The 24,484-nt window shown below is 34.6% G+C and overlaps 1 protein-coding gene across 1 annotated transcript in view; it reads right to left on the reverse strand.

The window, feature by feature from the left end:
• LOC146997486 (uncharacterized) overlaps nt 1-24,048 on the reverse strand; it is a 29,740-nt gene extending 5,692 nt beyond the window's left edge. Inside the window, exons 1-2 of the mRNA XM_085814308.1 lie at nt 23,713-24,048; nt 22,756-23,012 (exon numbers count right to left, since the gene is read on the reverse strand). Of these exons, the coding sequence (XP_085670434.1) occupies nt 22,756-23,012; nt 23,713-23,868 (413 nt within the window). The 5' untranslated portion in view covers nt 23,869-24,048. The remainder of the gene's footprint in view (nt 1-22,755; nt 23,013-23,712) is intronic.
• Between the last annotated feature and the right edge of the window lie 436 nt (nt 24,049-24,484).

Raw genomic sequence — 24,484 nt, forward strand, 5'->3', positions numbered from 1 at the left:
ACTGTTTTGCCTTCTGAAAGTTCCTTATGCACATCATCAACAAGATGTCCTAGGAAGCTATCGAATACCAGCACGGCTGGTTTTTTTTTTTTTTTTTTTTTTTTTTTTTTTTTTTTTTTTTAGCACAGACCTTTTGTTCCAAAAACACTGCAAACCCAATCTTTTATCCATCCAACACTTTTCTTGAAATCCCACATGGATTCCGGCCGCAAATTTAACACCTTTAGGAACACTTTTGCTTTCAAAAATAACAAATGGAGGTAACTTACTTCCATCTGTTCTAATACCAAGCATTACAGTACAGCGCATTTTTTCATATCTACTTGCCCACACTGAAATACTTAAAGAACCTTCTTCTTCTGCTTCTCCTGTGTTGTGTGGCATATCAAAATTGGATGACGTTTGATCAGCATTTTCAATTCCGGATGGGAGATATTTCATTTTTTGACAAATTCGGATAACATACTTCTGAAAAAGTACAATTTTACGGTGGCAGTTTCTGGTAAACACTTATTCTTCTTCCGATTGCCAAGTCGTTCCGCTGCATAAATTTGCTTAACCACCCATGACTAGCTTTCAACTTTTCTTTTGGAACATTTTGCTTTATTGCAACTTCATTTGCTATTCTTTGCAGCATTTCACACGAAACTCCACATCCATCCTTTTGTAATACACAAACGTAAAGAAAGAAGTTCATTTTCTATCATTGGGAAAATTCCGTGCTTTGGTTCTCTGAATGCTCGCTTATTTATATTGGTTTCTTGTAGCAACTGTTTGGATTTTCTCCAGTCTCTTACTAATTTATCACTTAAGCAGCTCTGGTTCCATTCTCTTCAACACACTCAATAATGATTAATTTAAATCCCGCCGTATAAGTATTATTCTTTCTAAACTTTCCCATATTCAAGCAGAAAAAAAAAAAAAAAAAAAAAAAAAAAAAAAAAAGGTGTGGTGGGGACATCTAAAGCGCACCATCACGAAATTCATCTCAAAACAAAATATCCGCAAAATTCTTTTTCTGTAACTTTAGATACGCGCAGTCCAGTAAATTTAGAGCACGTGCATACTTTAAAAAGCGAGATGAGCTTTAAAACATGGAGGTAAGAAAGGAAGGAGTGGCCAGCTTGGACACTTCTGAACAGAAAGAGGAAAGACGAAGAATTTCTGCTAAGTCAGACTTCTGCTAGCCAATTTTTTTTTTTTTTTTTTTTTTTTTTTTCTTTTTCAGCTGGATCATATTTTAAATGAAATTATTCAGCACACAATACAATTTATTTTGATTTGATTGTGTTTAAGAACTAACTGAAATAAACTTGAATTGGCAAAATTAAAAATGTTTGTAATTCTGATTTTAAAAAGAAAAAATCCAGACAAATTAAGGAAAACTAAAATGCGAGGATTTATAAATAGCTCCTTTAGTAGTTTATTCAGCTAGATTGATATTTCTGTCTTCTACATACTATTTAAAAAAATCTGATGTGTACACCACATGACTTCCTTGTACGGAATATTAAATTATATGCATTTTTTCTTGCATTTCATTTAAACTTATTGGATTGAATTAAATCTACTTCGCCGACAGCGCATAAATCACAATAGAATAAATGCATTCTTTAAAATTCACTCTAGTATTTGTTTACCATAGCGAGACTCTGGCGCTAGATTCACTTAACAGTATTATATTTCGTTCATATTATAACTCATAATGCACAAAATTTATATCATTTAAAGAACAAAATTATCTAATCGTTGCCACATGTTCTATTCAAATACTATAATAAAGCTAGAATGATGTATAAAAGAAATTAAGCAAATAAAACAAAAAAGAAACAGTTTTTCACAGACGATTGAGTATTTCTCGTTCAATTAATTCAGTTCTCACTTCGCGGGAGGGCAAAAATACATAAAAACTCAAAATATCTATATTAAAAATTACGAAGTAAATCTGAAACACTTATTTCCTCAAAAAAATTCCATAAAGGATTAAGCGTGATTTAATTCGCAATAATAAATAAAGGCGTTATCTTTGTTGTTGCGAAGCTTACTTTCTCTAGATTGGCAACAAATCTACTATTCTGATGTTTCAAATGTAAATAAGCAGTGGCCGACATGGCAAAAATTATTAGGCTTAGCGGCAATTAAACAACGTTTAAATTGTTGATAATTCTAAAAATATTGCATACAGATTTACTTTCCTTAACCGGAAGATAAGAACAGCATAATTTAATCCTTTTTAAAGTAAAAAGTGGACAATTTACAAACATATAAGAATAAAGAAACTGAAATCACTGAGCCGAGTAACAAAGTGGATATAAATATACATATAATTTATATACTTTTTGCTTCCCTTAAAAGGTCTCCCACTAAGGCATCCTTAATTTATGAAATTATTTCCCTTAGTAAAGTCGTTCACGAAGACATCCCTTTCCCTAGGCAGACAGTCCTTCCCCATTTTAATAGGCAGATAGTTCTTACGTGCTCTGCCATACTTAAATAAACGAAACAAAACCTATTTCTCTCGAAACTACGCGATCTACGTCTGTTAGAATGCATTTTTTAATAAGGTTAGAGATCTTTCGAGTGGTGTTTTTGAGTGCATTCAAATATTTTGTATAAAAAATTAAGCAAGTTTTTCACTGCACCATATTTTTACAAAGCTATTCTCGAGAAAAAGAAATTCGGATTATTCCTCTGAATTATATCACATACTGTAATTCAATTTACATCATCATTCTTTTTTATTACTTCCAATATCTTCATAACTTCAATTACTTACTAATACTGAATGCAGCTTCTGTGCTGGATATTTCGTTTCATTTTTAAATAATAATTAAAAGTTATCACACGTATCAGTGAAATAATTTTTAAAATGCATGGTATAAAGTTTCATTTCATCAAATTAAAATCTAGTTACCGTCCGTTAAAAATAAACTTTGGAAGCTTTGTGTTTATTTACTGTCCTTTTACAAGTGGTTTTAAGTAATATTTCAATAATAGAGATTTCACCCTAGCTGAAAAAAATTTCATTACTGTTTATATATGTTACGGTGAAACACCGAAATCTGGAGAATGTCAACTTTCACCGGTGAATGTCAACATTCACATAGTCTCTTAGTGTATGTCCGAAATATTTTCCAAATACTCTTATTTCTGACTTAAACCGGTCAATGTCGACATTCACCATGTACTAATGGTGAATGTTCAGCATATAACAATATTATATTTTCTTCTCCGTAATTCAGTCGCGAACAGTGGCGTAGCAAGCATGACTGGCGCCCGGGGCAAAATACCTTTTTGGCGCCCCCCCCCACAATAAAAAATTTCAGTAATATAATGTATAGAATATATTCGTAATAAGAAAATAATGCAAATTATAATAAAATGTTGAATCTGCCATAAAATACTCAAAAATATATTAAGAATAGTCACTACCTAACTACACTATCCTTGGATTCGGAAATGCATCTGTGTCGGCGGAAAAATCAGACTTACGATGATCTAGAATTAGTTCAAAAGGTGTTATAAGTGTTTTTAAAAAGTGCAGGTTTTAAACAATTAAAAGTTTAATATACATTATAGATAAATAGATATGTAGCAACTTGCCTACTACAACTCAACGCTGCCAGTCTGGTAACCCATAGCAACAAAGAACAAAATAATATTTATTCTATTCAATTGTTATAATTATTTAATGATCTGTCTCAAAAAAATTGTACTATCATAATTGGTAACACATACTTATTACGAATAGCAACCTTCAATGTTGCACGAATATGGAGTTCATATGTCAAAATTCTGAGCAGCAGTAAGTTATCCAGTGTGATGAGATGCAAGTAACATTTCACCTGTCATTTAAAGCGTTGTGCCGCATTCCGGTGAGTCAACATATTTCTGTCATAGTTTCAGTGGTTATACATATGTATCGTCTACAGCATTTGAGCCGTCAATTTCTCTGATTTCAAGTACCAAGAAACTGTGTCACTATAAACATATAACAAACATTTTTCTATACATATTATTATTGTGCGTATTTGATTGATATAAAGTGGTCGACAACGATGCTGCTTCACAATTGGCGCGAGTGGCAGTTAAGCCATCACCTTTTTGTCGCCGAGACCCATCGTTATGGTTCATTCAATTGGATGCGCAGTTAAGTCACATTACTGCCGACGAAACTCAATTTTATACAGCGATCTCCGTGTTAGAATCAGAGGTACTGCAATCAGCTCGTGAAATAATTTTGAATTCACCGGCGACGGACAAATACAAATCTTTAAAAAATATTAATTTCTGTTTGTGAAGAATCATAGACAGAATCAAGCAGTTGTTGCACGATTTACGATTGGGTGATAGGAGGCCTTCTCAATTGCTGTCTAAAATGTCAGACTTAGCCACCGGTAAGCTAACGGATAACATTCTTAAAACATTATGGATACATAGACTCCCATCTAACATGCAAACCATTTTAGCGGCCAGTAGGGAGCCACTTAAAAATCTTCCCGAAATCGCTGATAAAATTCACAAGTTGGCCATTCCAGCGCAAATACACGCAGTGCAGGTTCCTGGTCCAGGTACTGTGGCGTTACAGGCTCAAATTGATGATTTGTCCAAACAGGTTGCTCAGTTAGTAGCCATCCAAGCTGAACCTTTTCAGCGCAACCGCTCCACATCCCGTGGTCGAAATACACGTCGTAGCCCACTGAGGAAACGTTATGAAAGCCGGGTATTCGTAACACGGCTATTTGTTTTTACCAACACAAATTTGGAAACAAGGCAAACAAATGCCACCCACTGTGTCGAAAAGAATTCGGGCTTAAGGTTTCTTGTAGACACCGGGACTGATGTTTCTGTCGTTCCACCACATTTTCACGAACAAAAGGGCCTTACCAAGCTATAACTTTATGTAGAAAATGGAACTCCTATTCAAATTTTTGGTGAACGCCTGATATCTGTTGATTTAGGATTGCGCCGCAACATCCAATGGCCATTCATTTCAAGTCCTACTGTTTCAAGTCCTATTAGTGGCGCTGACGTTTTTCAAAAATTTTCTTTGCTTGTCGATCTTAAGAATCGCCGTTTGATAGATTCCACAACCAACTTAACTTATCCGGGAGTAATTCACAATAGTCAAGATTTGAGCATTAAACTGATTTCGGGTAACTCCCCATGGCGTCAACTTCTCAGAGAATTCTCTACAAACACGCGCCCAGTTATGGGTAGTTCCGAATCCAAACACGATGTACTACATTATATTGAAACTACCGGACCTCCAACTGCAGCTAAACCAAGACGTTTACCTCTGGACAAGCTTAAAGCCGCCAAAGAGGAATTTCAATACATGATGGAACAGGGAATTTGCCGTCCTTCAGAAAGTTAATGGGCCAGTTCGCTCCATCTAGTTCGGAAACGAAATGGTAACTGGCGCCCGTGTGGCCAATATCGTCGGTTAAATGCAGCTGCAATTCCTGATCGTTATCCAGTCCCGCACATTCAAGACTGTATGCAAGTTTCAGACGGAAAAGCTATTTTTACAACCCTTGATCTTGAGCGGGCGTATCACCAAGTGCCCGTTAACCCAGCTGATATTCCAAAAACTGCTGCAATGCTGCTCAAACGTTTCAACGCTTCATAAATCAGGTGTTAATCTGCCTCGACTTTTGTGTACCTTATTTTGATGACGTCTTAATCACCTCTTCAGAGCAAGAACACCTATCACATTTGAGAACAGTTTTTGAACGTTTTCAAAGGTACGATGTCAGTCTTAATCCTTCCAAATGCGTTTTTGGCCAACCAAGAGTATCCTTTCTTGGTCATGAAGTTTCCGCTGATGGCGTTCGACCCCTTCCAGATAGAGTCACCGCTATCCACGATATACCCGAACCATCTTCAGTGAACGACTTAAGAATCTTGCCATGCTCAATTTTTATCGACGTTTCTTACCTCATGCAGCGACCATACAAGCACATTTAAATTCTTTTTCGGTTGGAAGCAAGAAAAACGATAAACGTGTTATAACCTGGACCACAGAATCTCGCGAAGCGTTCCAAAAATGCAAAAATGATTTAATTTCGGCACCAAATTTGCAGTATCCTTCCGCATCTAAACAATTATCACTCTACGTTTATAAGGTATTTCTCCCGCTTTCCTAGCGTGCCTTTGTGGTGTAGTGGTTCTGCACGCTGGGCCGGTACTCCAGAGGTCCGCGGTTCGATCCCCGGCGAAGGCCGTTACATATTTTTCATATCTGCTGCTTACAAAAAATAACCTAATGTCTCTATACGATGATGCATCAACAACAGGTATAGCAGCAGTTTTACAACAGAAAGATCAAGAATTATGGAGACCACTTTCATATTTTTCTAAAATACTCTTACCAGCACAAACCAGATACAGCACTCACGATCGCGAATTATTAGGAATTTATGAAGCTGTCAAATATTTTCGACATATATGCTACGAGCAATATATATCAAAAGGTATCCGTTATATTGAGGGTTCGCAGAATATTGTTGCAGACACCTTGTCTCGTATTGAACAACTAGCCGTTCCTTCGCCAATAAACTTTGCTGCCCTTGCGGATGAACAACACCGGGATTCAGAACTACAAACCCTCTTGAAAAGCAAATCTTCCACCAATCTCAACTTGCAGCCTATGCAGCTGTCACCTGGAAAATCACTTTATTGTAATGTTCAGGATTCAAGATTTCGACTTTATGTTCCCTCCAGGTTTCGCCATGCCATTTTTAGTCAGTTACATCGTCTGTCACATCCTGGCATCAAGGCTTCGAGGAAACTGATACAGCAACGTATGGCCTAGCCGCAAAAGGACATAGCCAACCGGACACGTTTGTGCTTGGAGTGCCAAAGATCTAAAATTGTCAGACACACCACCAGCCAACTTAAAAATTTTAATTTGCTCTCATCTCGCTTCAATCACGTGCACCTCGACATGGTCGAGCACTTATATTTATTAATAATAGTATAATACATGAATACAATTAATTACTATGTATACATTTTTCTTACCTTGGATGAAGCAGATTTATCATTTACATCATCAAAGTCGATCTTTTCAAATTTTTCTCTTTCCACACTTAAAAATGCTAGATGACTTAGGGGATCTTGGCCCATCGTTGATTGTAAATATGTGAAAATTTATTTTAATTTGCTGAACGAACGTTCATAGCTAGCATTTGATAACGAAATAGTAAGTAGTATTTAAAGTGCGACTCTTAGGTTTGGAAAAACATTTTCTCTATAGATCTGTAGTGGAATTTTAGGTTCCGTTTCTTTTCTACTGCGGAGTAACGTCATGAAGTAACATTCACTGCTCAAAACAATTAGGGGAAATTGTGGGTTCGGTATGAAAACCATATAATCGATAACCTTTTTGAACAAAAGGAAATAGAAGAGATTATAAAGGGAAATTATAACGTTTAAAAAGTTGGGAATATGCAAATTTAGTCTGTGACGTCGAAAACTATGAGTTTAAGATAAGGAATGAAAAGCGACCTGCAGCATTCCTTTTGTAGTAGGAGATTAAAAACAATTGACAAGAGTTGACTGTTTGCAGTCCGATGTCTCAGCAAGATGACTTAGTAGAATGAGTAGACTAGAAGGCCATCAGTCGTTTACAGGAGAGTCAAATGCAATCCATTGAAGCGGAAGCGTTAGGATTTTCCCAAAATGTTATTTCCAGATTATGGAATCGGATTTTGGAAACTAGATATGTTTGAAAAATTCGGGAGAAGGTCGTGTTATCGTTTTAAAATAAAAAGCGAGAGATATGCGTGCATTTCGTTTAAAAAAATAAAAATATATCTCTACTTTGGAGAAATAAAATGGTCAGAAAGGACGTTTTGGTTGATGTACTGCAAACATTTTATTACACATTTTATCAGACAAATCAAGAAAATAAATAATTAATTATATTACAATAGTTATTAATTTTAAATATATTTTCCAGAAATCGAACAAAATAAAAACTGAAATTTTCGGGAAAATCTTGTTTGGAGACCGTTTGGCGCCCCTCTACGAGCGGCGCCCGGGCATCATGCACCCCTTTGCCCCCCTGTCGCTACGCCACTGGCTCACGACTAACAGACGTTTAGTCAATTTTGAGCTGTTCAAGGGCAAACAAACGCATCTGGGAGCGAAAGCCTGAAGCGGAAGAGAAAAAACAATTCTGGATCCGTTCCAAGGAGCAAAACCAGATTTGTCCGGTGGATGGTAAACTGAACTGAGCGCAGAATAACCACCATCAGGAAAAATAGTTTGAAGCGAAGAGAATTTTTGCGACTCCTCATCACAGAATAGGAAAGGGATTAAGTGTAGCATTTACTTTCGATTCGTGTTAAAAGAAGAAAACAGACTACCCTATAAACCTTCTTTTTTAAACAAAAACTATTACAAAAATAAAATTAAAGAAAAAAAAATCTGAAAGGTTTTAGATTTTAAATTACGTCCAAAGGGGCAATTTTTTAACATTTTGTCTGTAACTTTTATTGATTTAATATCACGCTCTTCGCACTTAGGCCATAAAATTCAGTTCAACAGCAATATCGCAAATTAATTTTAAAATGAGCATATCTTTAGAATTTCCGTTACAGAGTCTCGCGCGCTGGAGATAAAAAAATTTTTTTCTATACAACTTTTCTATTTTTATACATTTTTTCTATTTTGCCATTGCTCGCTTTGAAATCCTTGATTTTGTTAATCAAAAATTCGTTAAAGTTTTACAAAATATAAAATCGATAATAAAACAAATTCCCAAATCTCAAATTTGGGCTTCCACTTGCCCATATTCGCAGTGGGATAACGTCATTAAAAATTGGATGGCTCTATGTACAGCTGTTTTATCACAATGCGAGAAATATACATAGATTTATGCAGATTTTTCATTATTTAATTCCTTCAAATATATAATGCAGGACTCTAACATTTGATGGCAACAGTTTGAAAAAAAAGTGAAACGGACATTTATAGTCAACCAACACAAAATCGCAAAATGAAAACAATAGTCCTTCAGGGACAAAGCACCTTTGGACTAAAAATATATAAAAGTTTTCAGATTTTATATTACGTCCAAAGCAGCGTTTTTTATTACTAAATTCCTACCATTAGCTCACACTCTCCCTAGATATTGTTCAAATTTTCAATCATTAATAACATACTTTTTACTCATCCACAAGTTCAAATACATTTTTTTTAACTTGTAGTGGATGACGCTTGATGTTAATACAGTTTTCTCCCATATTAAATTTTTTTTTGTATTTAAATTTTTTTTTTTGTATTTTTTAAATTTTTCTTTGTTGACATCAGTAGGAATTGACTTTAATTTTTTTTATTTAATTAATTATTAATTAATTAATTTTCAATCATTAATAAAATACTTTTCCTTCATCCACTCAAGTTCGAATAGATTTTTTTAAACTTGTAATGGATGACACTTGATGTTAATACAGATTTTTTACATGTTTAAAATTTTTTTAATTTTTAGTATTTTTAACTTTTCTTTTTTGACTAAAGTAGAAATTGACTTTTTTTTATATTACTTGTTTCATTTACAGACACATAACGTTTCGAGAGCATTTGGGCTAAAAATATTTAAAAACAGCGTATCTTTAGAATTCCGATAGGCAATCTCGTGCGCTGGAATTTTTGTTTTATTCCCTACAATGATGCCACTGCTCGCTTTCAAATTGTTAGCCCAAAGGGGCAATTTGCCTAGAAGGGCTATTTATTTCGTTCTGGCATTTGCATTAATTCACCATAAACGGCGCTTCATTTTTCAGATTGTTCCCATCAAATATTAGAACCTTGCATTATATTTAAAGAAATTAAATAATGAAGAATCTGCATGAATGTAGGTATGTTTCTCGCACTGTGAAAAAACAGCGGTGCGTACAGACATCAAATTTTGAATAACCTATCCGCAGGAAGGCTCTGGCTCGTAGAAGCCGGTGAGACAAGTCTAATGGCTAGAAACACGCAACGCCACAGAATGAAATTGCTAATAAGTCATGGTAACAACGTGCTTCAAACAGAGAGAACACGCTCTAAAATCAACTGAAAGAAAACCTTTGCTTAAATAGTACTTCTTTCTCCCTTAATCTGAATCAACGCGAGCTGTCTAATTTACATTCTCGCATGGAAAGCGTTGGTGAAAAAGGGAGCGCCAGAAAAGTTGGTTTAACACAGAATTAACTGTTAATCAAAATAAATAAATGAATCCTCACAAGCTTTCAGTTCGTCAGAGATAAAATGCCTTTTTGTAATATTCCGCTTGTGTCTATAGCATCCTAGAAATTCAGAAGGAAGAGTTCAGATAATAATAGCAATTGAAATGACAAATTCATTGCATAATAGCTGGACAATGCAAAAAGCAATCTGAAACAGATGTCTCACAGTTATTTTTCGAATCTGTTTCCTACCCCCCTCCTGATTTCTTGTAGTGAAATACCCATACAAATGCAATGCATTCCCTAATGCATACTTTTCATGATGTTTCTCATTTCGGATGATGTAGGAACAGGAGCTGCATTACTCGTAGTCGGAATCTGCATCTATGATATTTTTTGAGCTTTGAACAAACTCCAAAATGTCTTTGTCTACCATAATTCGGGTTGTATGCACGTTATCATCGTCTACTGCAAAGAGTTCTTCCGATGATGCAACAAGATTCTGGCTTCACTGCCTCGCGAGGCTTAACCGCAGGTCCACTCCCTCTTCAGAGCAAGTCGCAGAGATTCAACCTCTGCTATTGCCCCTCCGAGAAAGCAGCGCACCGCCTGTAATTCACCAGGCAACGCCTGTCGTTAATTTGCTACATACCAGTATCTCGGGCTGCCCGTTGCCGGGGGACATTACCCAGCGTACCTGAGGACGCTACCCCCCCCCCCGGGCTACTAGAACCACGCCGCGCTAGGATGTGCCAGACCAACACCTCCTTATAGAAGGAAGCCGGGACTCTGGATTGTGACGTCACGCGTAGTCGTCTATGTCGAAACCCCGAGAGAGCAACGAAACAAAACAGGCTGCGCGCTAGTGCCGTACTTAACGTTGATTTCACTATTTGATATAGATACTTGGGTGAGATTTTATTCAGAGATTCAATTATATATAATGAATAATTTAATTACTTCAAAATTTAACACAATAAAATTTGACATAAATTTAAGAATTTTTTGTTTCTTATTTCTTGACTTTAATGAATTATACTTCCTTGTAGGTTTCACAGCAGCATTTAAAAAGTTAAAAATCAGCCATACTAACTCAAAAAAGGAATTTCTGACTTTTCCCTCATAATTTAATATTGCTTTATATTTTTCTAATATTTATGAAAAAAACCCAAATTATCTGCATACAAACTATTACTTATCATTTCATTTTTCTTCCAATCAGTAATTTGTCTTTAAAAGAAAATGGTATAAAAATGCACTAAATTTTGTCTATAATATGCTATGTGTCTTGCAAGTTTCAAATAAATTAGTATATCAGAGGTTTGCTTAGCAAATAATTCAATGTGCAATTTAAAATTATTGCTTAAATCTGTAGAACCAATAATATTAGTTGTATATGTCCTTAACTGTATTGTGTTAGTTATATAGCTGAACTTGAAAATAAAGATTCACAAGTGAAAAATAAAAAAATTTTATTTACAATTTTATGCAAGCAGTCAGCATAACAACACAACACCTAAGTTATAACATACAAATAAGTTAAAACCAGCTGATCTCTTTTTATCAATAAATTATTCAAACTTGTAAAAATTGAAGCAGAAATCTCATTAAGCATATTGCCATACTAAGAAATCTCATCAATTCTTATTTATTAACAGGTGTGAAAATTTCAAAACTGCTTCTATATTAATTGGGTCTCATCAGAAACAATAAGATGAGACTATGTGACCTTAATATTTAAATTTTGATACTGCAAGTTCAAGTTTCTATTCGTTAAATTTCAACCCATTTTGTCTGGCAATTACAAACACCGTTATTAACTTTTTACAACAGCCAATTAATAGTTTCAAAATGTATTACGATACTGCCATAATATGGATAAATATCGGGCAAACACTTGAGAAGACCGTCCATTACCATTTAAAACACTTCAGGTGCAAAAATGATATTAAATTTTATACGATGGCTATTATTATTTATGAAGCATATAAAGATACATTCAACAGCAAATGGATGTCAGCATCACCAGTATATGTAAAAACATTTATTGATGTTGTGTAAAGGAAGTGATTATCAGTTAATGTTTCAAATATAGAAAATAATAAAAATGTTTTACCTATGCACCAGTATCCAATTTGAAAGTATCTGGTCACTACATGTGTTTTGGCCTCCTCGGTGATTGCGGTGATTTGTGCCCAGAGGGCGCACCGCACAAAAAGTTAGTTGCGTTACAGAACGTAAGGGAAGCGGACACGCCAAAATGTCGGGCGTATTACCGCTAATTGAGGTAATTGCATCGTATCTGTCAGGTGGCAGAAAACTAATATGATGTATCAATTCACATGCCAGGTGGCAGAAAACTAATATGATGTATCAATTCACATGCCAGGTGGCAGAATATGTCTATCATGTACATGCCAGGAGGCATAACGCTTGTAAACATGCCAGGTGGCATACGACTTGTAAATAAATTGTAAATAAATGTACAGTAAAATATCTTGGTGCAATAGATCAAGGAACAAGCATCAACAACCTTCTGATCATTTGGATACGTACATTTTTTCTGGTGACACCGGACTTGATTTGTGGAGATGAAGAATGGACGAAGAAAATTAGTGAGTTCATGACTGAAAAGCCAGGATTTAACGCGAAGAAATTCGAGGTAGGCCCTTTTTCATTTTTCCAGTTTTGAATAGAATTGTTGAATAAAAATCTTGGTGATTATTATAGTTGATAGAATCTAATGGTAAAATGGAGGCTATGAATAAGGCAAAGAAGTTGCGTACGGTGACGCGTAACTTAACTACCAAGTTGATGAGTAAAATAGATTCTGCATTGTTAGAAGAGGGTGAAACCGCGGATGAGAAATTAAAAGAATTACTCGAAATGTTACTTGAAAAATCGCGGTTGTTGAAACAATACGATTCTGAGATTGAAAAACTTATAATTACGGAACAGGAGTTGGAAACAGAAGTAATTTCCGCGCAGGAATATCAGGAAAGAATTATAAGTTTTAAATGTAAAATTCAGGAAAAATTAAGAAAAAGCGCGTGTAAAGTTGAATCTAGAAATTCTAGTGAGGAAACTATATCTCCGAAGTTGAAAACTTGTGAAGTTAATACTTTAAAATTGCCAAAATTAACGATTACAAAATATTACGGTGATCCTTGTTCTTGGCTTGAATTCTGGAATCAGTTTAGTAATTCCATTCACCAAAACGAAAGTCTCAGTTCGGTTGACAAGTTTTGTTATTTAAAATCGCTTTTGGGAGGTTTAGCTTTAAATGCTATTAGTGGATTAACATTTACTAGTGAAAACTATACGGTGGCTGTTGATATGCTAAAAAACCGTTTCGGCAGAGATGACCTGCTAATTAATGCGCATATGAATAAATTGTTGAGTTTAGAACCTGTAAAATATTCCGGAAATACGGCTTCTTTGAGGAAGCTTTATGACGATATAGAAATACAAATAAGGAATTTAAATTCTTTAAATGTTACTAGTGGTTCTTATGGACATTTATTATCCCCTATTTTGTTAAAGTTAATACCCGAGAATTTAACTCTAGAATTCACTAGGAAAAGAAGTGATAAACAAAATTTCGATGTTAATATGAACTACTAACGTTCTTGAAAACGGAAGTGGAATGTAGGGAAACATCAATGATGTTAGCGCGTTCTAAGAATTTTGATGTAAATGAAACATCAATACGAAACAAAAGTTCCCATCAAGGTTATCAAAATAAATCTTACATGCATTCTAAAAGAAATGATTACAGTACGAATAAGCAAGGTGCTTCGGTATTAACTAGTCAAAGCGAAACTCCCTCTAAATACTTTCAAAATCACATTTTAATCCAAATCGAAAGTTCTCTACCCCGCCTAAGAAAGAGAATCAAAATGTCTGCATATTTTGTTTATCTGCTTGTCATATGAATCATGATTGCGCACTTGATTTAAAGACTCGCCGAAAGGCATTAATGGATCGAGGTTTATGTTTTATTTGCTTTTCGAAAGGGCATCCAAGGCGTTTCTGTGCTCATAAAGATGAAAAATGCAGACTGTGCAATGTCCAAGGTTTACATAATTCGTTAATATGTGACGCCGCATCGAAAGATTTAGAGACGGATACTTCCAATCAGACAAAACAAACGCCAATCCCTGAAGCTTCTCTTTCGCTCTTATGTAATGAAAATAATAACAAAATTAAACCACCGACTTCCGTTCTTTTACAGACGTTTTCGGCAACAGTTAGGTGTAAAGGGGGCAACGAAAAGGTATTACGTTGTATGCTAGATTCAGGGTCAACAAAGTCATTCATCTTACGAGAAGTGGTTGATTCACTGGGGTTGAAAATTATTAATAAAGAAGTGCTTATTATTTTCACATTTGGATGCAAAGATGCAAAAGAGCGCTTGTATGATATCGTAGAAATCGTATTGCAAAATGTAAACCATCCCAATAAAAAGATAAAAATTAACGCAATAGTCATTGATTCTATAACACTAGGGCAAGTAAAAGTTCCTTCTCGGTGGATACGAAAGATGGCGTTTGAGAAGGGAATAGAATTAGCAGATGCTGGTACGAGTGACGAAATTCAAGTATTAATAGGTTCGGATTATATTTGGGAAATTTTAGGAGAACGAAACGTGAAGATTTGTAAAAAATTAGTCGCAACAGAAAGCACTTTCGGTTTTGTGATTCAAGGCAAGGACGAAGGATCAAAGTGTAAGGACGCAAGAGTTAATCATATAACCGTTGTAAATGAGGACTTAGATTATGAAAGAGTTAAAAAATTATGGGAATTAGAAGCAATTGGGATAAGTTCGGATAAAGAAATATCTCTATCAGATAAAGAAATTTTAGAGTCATTTGAACGAAATACAACTTACAAGAATAAAAGGTATGAAACTCGATTATTGTGGAAAGAGGGTGTTGAAGGTTTAAATAACTATTATGAAATCGCGAAACAGCGCTTACAATTTTTAAATAATAAGTTTCAGAAAAATAGCGAGCTATATTTAAAATATAATGAGATAATTAATGAACACTTGAGAGATGGTATAGTGGAACGGGTAAATAGTAGTTTGAAAACGGGTTATTACATGCCTCATCACGCGGTAGTGCGCGAGCAGAAGGATTCTACAAAGGTTCGAATAGTTTTTGACGCTTCTTCTAAAAGTAAGGGAAATTTATCACTTAATGATTGTTTGGAAAGCGGACCTAATTTAAATCCTGATTTGCTAAAGATTATCATTAAATGCAGGGTACATTCAATTGCGTTTTGTGCCGACATTCAGCGTGCATTTTTAGAGGTAGGCTTAGCTAAAGAAGATAGGGATTTTTTAAAGTTTTTGTGGATAAATGAGGAAGGGTCAAATCTCGATCACAGTAATCCCAACTTACAAGTTCTCCAACACAATCGAGTTCCTTTCGGGGTCAAGTGCTCACCTTATTTATTAACAGTTACAGTAAGACTGAATTTAAAAAAGTATGAAGATGCCTACGAAGAGGCATGCAGTATGTTAAAAGAGCTTTACGTAGATGATTTAATTTCTGGGACAGTTAATGTAGCAAAGGCCTTACATTTAAGCAAGGACATGATTTTCATTCTTAACGAGGCCAGTATGAATTTACGTAGATGGGTTTCAAACTCACCTGAGCTGAATGAACTATGGAAACTTAATGGAATTGACTCTCGTGAAACATCTGAAGACTCTTTGGTACCGTTGAAAGTTTTAGGTCTTATCTGGGACAATGTCAATGATAATTTGAAAATAGATGTATCTCAGTTTGAGAAGTTACAAAATCTCAAAGTAACTAAACGCATCATTTTAGCAGCATGTGGTATGCTCTTTGATCCCTTAGGAATTATGAATCCATTTACTGTTCGAGTTAAACTCTTAATGCAAACTATGTGGGAAAAGGGTATTCAATGGGACGAAAGTGTTCCCCTTGATACAGAATTCATATTTCAGGAATGGTTAAAAGAAGTTGAAAAAATAAAGTTTTTCGAAATTCCCAGACAGTACTTCAGTGGTATGTGTTGGAAGTTAATAGAAGTTCACATATTTTCTGATGCCAGTCCCAAGTGTTATGGTGCCGTAGCATATTTTAGATTTAAGAAGAAAAATAAATGTAAAACAAGTTTCATAGTGTCGAAATCCCGTTTGGCTCCATTAAAAAGGGTAACACTCCCTAGGCTTGAACTTTTGGGAACATTAATTTCTGCAAGATTAGGTTCGTATTTGCAATCGATATTTCCGCAGTTGGATAAGGGAAATATATTTTACTGGACTGATTCCCAAATTTGCATTCACTGGATCAAGGGATCTGCCAACGAGTGGAAACAATTTGTTAGAAATCGTGTGGTAGAAATCAAGGAGAAAACAATTTTAAACAACTGGTACTTTTGCAGTGGGAAGACAAACCCTGCTGATAAACTTACGAGGGGGATGGATGCTGAAGCTCTAATTAATGATAGTGATTGGTTTTCTGGGCCACCCTGGCTTTCAGAAGTAGATATTCGACATCACATAAACGAAATGAATACCGAAGCTGACTTGCAAAACGTTAGTGAAGAACGAAAATGTGTTACTTTGAAAACACTTGTGGAATCTACAGAACCGTTACTAAATCTTGAACTGTACGGAAATTTAACCAAAGTACTGGGAATAATGGTTTATGTTCTGCGCTTCGTGAACAACTGTAAATCCGCTCGTGAAAAGCAATCTGGTGTGCTTACCGCCTATGAGTTACGGAAGGCTTCAGAATTTATTATAAGAAATGTTCAACTTAATGAATTTTCAGAAGAAATTAAGGCTTTAAAGACAGAACAACCGATTAAAACTAAAAGCAAAATCATTTCACTTAATCCATTTCTAGATGAAAACGAAATTTTAAGAGTAGGAGGTAGATTAAGAAACGCAGAAATTACCAGAGAAAGTAAACATCCCATTATATTGCCAAATAATAATCACTTCACAAAATTAATAATACAGCATTATCACGAAAAACATTTACACGGAGGGTTGCATTTAATGTTATCCGCAATAAGACAGAAATACTGGATAATAAGTGCAAAGAATGAAATTAAAAAATGCATTTGGAAATGCATAAAATGTTGCAGAGTACGAGCAGTAACATCTATTCAATTAATAGGAGAACTACCTGCAAGTAGAGTGATTCCAAGTAGAACCTTTTCAAAGGTTGGCGTTGATTATGCCGGCCCATTTTCTGTGAAAATGAAAAGGGGAAGAGGTATAAGACCAATTAAATGTTATGTCTGTATTTTCGTTTGTTTAGCTACAAAGGCTATCCATTTAGAGATTGCTAGCGACTTATCAAGTGAAGCATTCCTAGCTGCTCTAAAACGATTCGCTTCGAGGAGAGGAAAACCTCAAGAAATAAGAAGTGATTGTGGAACTAATTTTATAGGTTCAAATAAAATCCTCAAGGAAGTAGTTTCATCTGTCCAGTCAACCTCAGAATTTCAAAGGTGGTTAGCAAATGAAAACATAAGGTGGATATTCAACCCGCCAGCTCCTCCACATCATGGTGGTATATGGGAGGCAGCTGTTAGATCTATGAAGCTGCATCTAAAGAAATGTGTTGGAACTCAAATTTTGACTTATGAACAGTTTCTAACTCTAATTGCACAACTTGAAGCATGCTTAAATTCGAGGCCAATAACACCGGTCTCCAGTGATCCCAATGATTTGACAGCTTTGACTCCTGGACACTTTATTATAGGGACTTCTTTAACAGCTGTTTCGGAACAAGATTTAACCGAAGTACGATTGTCTCCATTGCAAAGATGGCAACTAACACAGCAGATGTTCCAAGGGTTTTGGAAGCGGTGGTCTAAAGAGTACCTGTGCCAACTACAGCAGCGTAGCAAATGGAGACAACCTAGCAGAAATATTCGTCTAAATGACTTGGTTCTCATTAAAGAAGATAATATGCCTTCATTACGTTGGAAACTCGGGCGAGTAATAGAGGTGTTTCCTGGAAGAGACAATAATGTCCGAGTGGTTAGACTAAAAACTGTGCGCGGGGACATTAAACGTCCTATTACCAAACTGTGTCTTTTACCAGTTGAAGAACATTAACTTAAGTGTTTGTTTCATATTGAATATGTTTTATTATTTTTTTTATTTCTTATTGTACTAATAATTTTATTTGTTTGTTCTAGTTTAACCCTCATAGTTAACGTTTCAATATAGTAAGATATAAGATGTTTTGCTAGAAGATTGGTAAGTGTAACATGTAATTTTATACGTTTTGAAGGTTTTTGTATGTTTTCAGTTTCTATATTTTTCATTTACTTGTTTGCATATATTGAAGATTGTATTAAGATGAATGTAATTCATCGCGGGGGAGGATGTTTTGGCCTCCTCGGTGATTGCGGTGATTTGTGCCCAGAGGGCGCACCGCACAAAAAGTTAGTTGCGTTACAGAACGTAAGGGAAGCGGACACGCCAAAATGTCGGGCGTATTACCGCTAATTGAGGTAATTGCATCGTATCTGTCAGGTGGCAGAAAACTAATATGATGTATCAATTCACATGCCAGGTGGCAGAAAACTAATATGATGTATCAATTCACATGCCAGGTGGCAGAATATGTCTATCATGTACATGCCAGGAGGCATAACGCTTGTAAACATGCCAGGTGGCATACGACTTGTAAATAAATTGTAAATAAATGTACAGTAAAATATCTTGGTGCAATAGATCAAGGAACAAGCATCAACAACCTTCTGATCATTTGGATACGTACAACATGCAACACAATTTTGTTGTAATTTTTCCAAGCTAAAATCGTGATCTTCTAAGTTACTCGCTATCAGGCTTGTTTAATTTGAGCAAAGAATATATCAAAATGATTTGTCCAGAAAGCCACCAGTCTTAATTATGGGACACCGGTAATTTCAAAATGCACATGAAAATCACAGGTTTGTGAAATGAGTGCTCCTAATCAGAGACACCCTTTATTCAGCCAATTCCCAGAATAATAGTAGGAGTTATTACAAACCTGTTATTTTGTCGCCATGCTGAAACACATAACTGTTATCTTGATAAAGTAATTTATCATATGGTAACATGAAAATTATACTCAAATGATATAAGTAATGGCCACTTAAAGACACAACATAGACCCTTTTTTACACAACAACAAATTAAAGACAAGGAAATGAATTTTTCAATATTTTTAAGTGTAAAACAGTCAGTACATGCCCATATAAAAAATATAAATTATAATGACCCATTCTCAGTATAAAAGCAGCAGTTACCATAAACTTGTAAGCATGCTGAAACACAACTTTTATCATGAGAAAGCATTTTACAGTATGTTAACACCAAATGATAACCACTTACTAAACATTAAGTGGTAGCCATTTAAATACAACCCAGATACCATTTTATGCAGCAAACACTCAACAGCACGAAAATGAATTTTTCAATATTATCATCTTTCAAGTGCTCTGAATATAAAACAGTCAGTGCATGTCCATATGAACAAAATTATAATGACCCATTCCCAGTATAATAGCAGCAGTTATTATAAACATACAATTTTCTAATCATGATGGAAACATATAACTGTTACCTCGATAAAACATTTTACCATATGTTAACACAAAAATTATATCAAAATGATAAGAGTAGTGGCCACTTAAAACATAACCCAGACACATTTTTATGCGATGACAAATTAAAGGCAAGGAAATTCCTTCTTCAATATTTCAAGTCATAGAGTGGATATATATATAAATATATTTATATACGTTTGGTGTGGCCGATTGCAACCAAAATACGAGGTGCACATATACATGTTATAGCAGTCCTATATACAAAATTTCAACGTTCTGAGGCTACTCGTTTTTGAGTTATGTGAGATGTACGTACGCACGAACGTAAGTACATACGTTCGTACAGAAGCCACAAAAAATTCTCTTCAGAATTAATTTTAGTTTAAGTTTTTTTAAGCAGTTTTATAATTTTTTTGAAGGAAAAGAGTATTTTATTCTGTCCTTACGTACAGATATGGTGCAAAAACATCGTTAAATTGCATTCGATAGCGGTCAAAATGGATATTTTCGATGAAATATGCTGCCTGAAACTTTTCGCGATTACAATACTTCCTTTTTACTTCGTACAAGGAAGTAAAAAGGACATGCGTTCTTCAATATTTCAAGTCATCTAAATATAAAACAGTCAGTATATGTTCATATCAACAAAATTATAATGACCCATTACCAGTATAACAGTGGCAGTTATTATATACATATCATTTTGTACCCATGCTGAAACATATCACTTTTATCAGGAGAAAGCATTTTACCATATGTTAACACCAAACTTATATCCAAATGATAAAAGTAGTGGCTGCACTAAAACACAAACCGAGACACTTTTTTACGCGATGAGAAATTAAAAAAAGGACATGCCTTCTTCAATATTTCAAGTCATCTGAATGTAAAACAGTCAGTATCTGTCCATATCAACAAAAGTATAATGACCCATTACCAGTATAACAGTGGCAGTTATTATATACATAACATTTTGTAAGCATTTTGAAACATATAACTGTTACTTTGATAAAGTATTTTATCATGTTAACACCAAAATTATACCCAAATGATAAAAGTAGTGGCCACATAAAAACATAACGCAGACACTTTTTTACACAACAAATTAAGGGCAAGGAAATGAATTTTTCAATATTTCAAGTCAATTATAATGATAAAGAATCTTACCATATGTTAACACTAATTTGATATCCACATTAATAATAAGGACCACTTAAAATACAACCCAGACACTTATTTACATAGATGCATAGAAATGAATTTTTCGTTACCATTACTTTTCAAGTGATCTCAAGGTTAAACAGACAGCATACATGAGTAGAAAAAAAATAATAAGGAATTCACAATAATGTGTAACAGTAACTGTTAGATGCGAAAATATTTTTTCAACAGCTAGTATGCGTTAATGCAAAATGTGTTTCCTTAGTTAGTCCACCACTAGAACAGCCTAAAAGTTTCCACTGATCTAACCACTCAAGTAACTTATTTAAATAAATATATCTAACATCATCATTTTGCACAGTTAACGGCTTTTGATACTCATTCATCTTATGGTGTCCTTTAAAGATACTTTTGACATTGACCACCATGTAGATATAATTTTAATAAATTCAGCTGTTGTTTCGTAATTTAAAATACTATTTTCTTTACCAATAACCATTATTGCCTCTGCAAGACGACTGTCAAATATTTGTAATGCTAGCTTGACATTTTGTCTTTCAAAATTGGTTGGATACAGAGCTTTCAGAGTCAAACCATAACTATATTTTACAATTCTGCCTGCCTCTAATGAATGGAGACTTTTTATGCATGCAAATGCCGCTGTTTCGACCTTGGAAAAATTTTCAAAATTTGGATAAAATAAACATTGCCCAGAAGTTTTTTGATTTATCCAGTTGTTCCTGACACACTTCAAGATGTGCACTGAGTCAATAACAAAAAATAGTGGCCGAGATAAGTCTGCAGGGTTTTTATACACAATACTAATTTTTGGAGGCATACAAAATAATGACATGGCTTTTTTATTTATTGAATTATTGTCAGAGACAACTGCCACAATTCTATAACCTATATTTTCTAAACCAATTATAATTTTCTTAAGATATTGATACAGATCCTCAGCATTTAATGATTTAACTGGTAATATATGTGCCACATCCTTGAAAGGTGATAATAAGCTACGTATCATAAAAACATAAGCACTTGTAGCAGCTTTTTCACAGTTGTACGCCATGCCACACAAATTTCCTCCTTTAAAATCGAAACATGAATTTAAATGCACTTCATCCATCATAATAATTACAGTTTTATCATTTTCTTCTAAATCCTTGCATCTTTGTTTAACATATCCTAAAAAGTCATCATTAAATTGCTCAGTAATAGGATTAAGAGAAAACGTTGAACAAATTCTACGAATAGTACGTGGATGGGGAATAGAAATGTAACCTGAATGTCGTAAAAACTTGTATGCATGCGGTGAGATCGAGTTTAACAAACTGCAAAAAATAAGTAAATCTGGAGTATATCGATACTTCTCTTTCTTTACATTTAGTTTATTTACTTGCTCTGAAAGGAAGTTCAGTTCAGTTCAGTTTCTTTTTCAGGTAACACTCTTTTCAATTCTGAAAGCATATCATCCACAATTTGTATAGAATTCTTAATATATTCTTCATTTTGTAAGTTATGAGACAGACTTTCAACTTCCTTTAGTACTTCTAGAAACATATTTACATTACTAATTTTTAGAGGGAAAACAAATTTACCAATAGATTTTATAGCGATGTTTTTAATATAAACACATACTGTTAAATCCTCATTTATTACTACCGATTTCTGAATTTCTGGAGCTGGGTCACTTAAAATATCAAGTAACATAGTTGAATTTTCAGTATGTACAGTTGTCCAAAATGTTTCTAAAATCTGATGTTCTAGGCAATTATTGAATTCAATTAAACTTTCAAATGATCGTTCATTATCATACCGTTCTTTCATTTTCAAACTTTCTTCTATCGCTTTCTCCAGGTATTTCTCTTCTAAACGAGCTTTCTTCTTTTCTGGTGACATTCTCGATACAGAATTTGATGACATGTAGGATGGGCCATCAGGGAACTGAGAAGGTATGCATCCTTTTTTCAAACGTGGCCTAGAAATTGGGGCTTTAATTAACTTCGCTGATTTCTCATCATACATTTCGATTTCTCGTATTATTTCATCTGATCGAAAATGTAATTCACATACCTATAAAAGAAAATATTCAAAAATCAACTTGTTGTGAGTACAAAAGTTAGATGCATGTTAATATTTAGTAACAGAAGTCAATAAGCCCTATGATTTAAATAAATAATTTGATACATAAATACGAATTAAAAAACCAGTAATATCATTTCAATTACGTGTATAATTTAAGTAATTTGTAAAATCTGGAATGCTCATCATAATGATTACAGCTTAATTTACATTTAAAGAAAATTATATATTTGAGATAATTGTTTACAACAAACACTGGTTACCAAATACAAATAATTACCTTAAATACATCATACCAAACTTTCATATATCATTACAAAAATTTTAAAATGAAACCTATTATGATTACTTAGTAGTTCCTTGTCATATAAATTATGATAAATTTGGAATAACTACAGAATCTGCCTGCACAGTATACTAGAAAGCATTTACAAATTATTGGCATTTATGTAACTACTAAATTTAGAATTATTCCTGTTATATGGAACTTTATTTCATTCATAAAACTTTGAAGGAAAATATTTTTTTGAAATGATTAAAACAGGCAAGATTAAAATCTTTCAAACATAAAACTTCTTACCCACAGATCAAAATCTAATATCGTAAGCATAAACATCACATACCTATCAATAAAAGTAATAAAAAAATGTAAAGATACAAAACATAAAAAATGCAATAAAATTGAACTTACTCTGGTATGTTTAGTAGGTTGAAAGCCATCTTTTCTTCGTAGACTCCTTATCCATTTCATCCGGAGTTCAGTCTCATTTGGAAACTTGAATACAGCCACTTTTGGTCCGTTTTTATAATTACCACGACATGTGGCTACAGCACATTTATGAGGCATCGTATGAAATTATAAAAGCACGAGACAATATATAAAAAAAGCACGAGACAATATAAAAACTCTGTCGCTAACGCAAATAACCGCTCCACGTTCGTCGCTCTTGGCTCAACTACGGGGCTTTGATTTTGTTTGAAGGAGCGAGGTGAGTCAGAGACGACTACCTGTGACGTCAGAGCTTCCCCTCGCTTCAGTGTCCCGGCTTCCTTCTATAAGGAGGTGTTGGCCAGACCCCGAGGCTTGCCAATAAGTGACCTTTCCCAGGGCCTTCAGAACCACCGAGTCCATAAATTTTATACCCCGTGGCCGAGACTGCCTAGGTACAGATCCTAGCCAGTAGCTTCACAGAGTTCTCTACGTCGACCCTCCGAGGAGGGGGGGTCTTCCAATGATACAGTAGGGCAAGTCCATGCAAAAACTTTCGCAAACATTTCATTAAGTGTCGACTCAGTTTCAATATCCTCCTTCTCCATTTCTTTTTGGCGCCAAAGAATCTGATACTTTAGAGAATCGTGTATGACGAAAGCAATTTTCAATCCTCCTTGCAGTCACTGAATTAAATGCAGAGTGCAACGTATGAAGAGACAGAGGCATCTAGAGTGCAACATATGAACCAAAC

The sequence above is a fragment of the Stegodyphus dumicola genome, chromosome 4 (genome assembly GCF_044657685.1).
Source record: "Stegodyphus dumicola isolate Sdum_Otavi_A_Nest chromosome 4, ASM4465768v1".
In the NCBI taxonomy this organism is placed as follows: Eukaryota; Metazoa; Arthropoda; class Arachnida; order Araneae; family Eresidae; genus Stegodyphus; species Stegodyphus dumicola.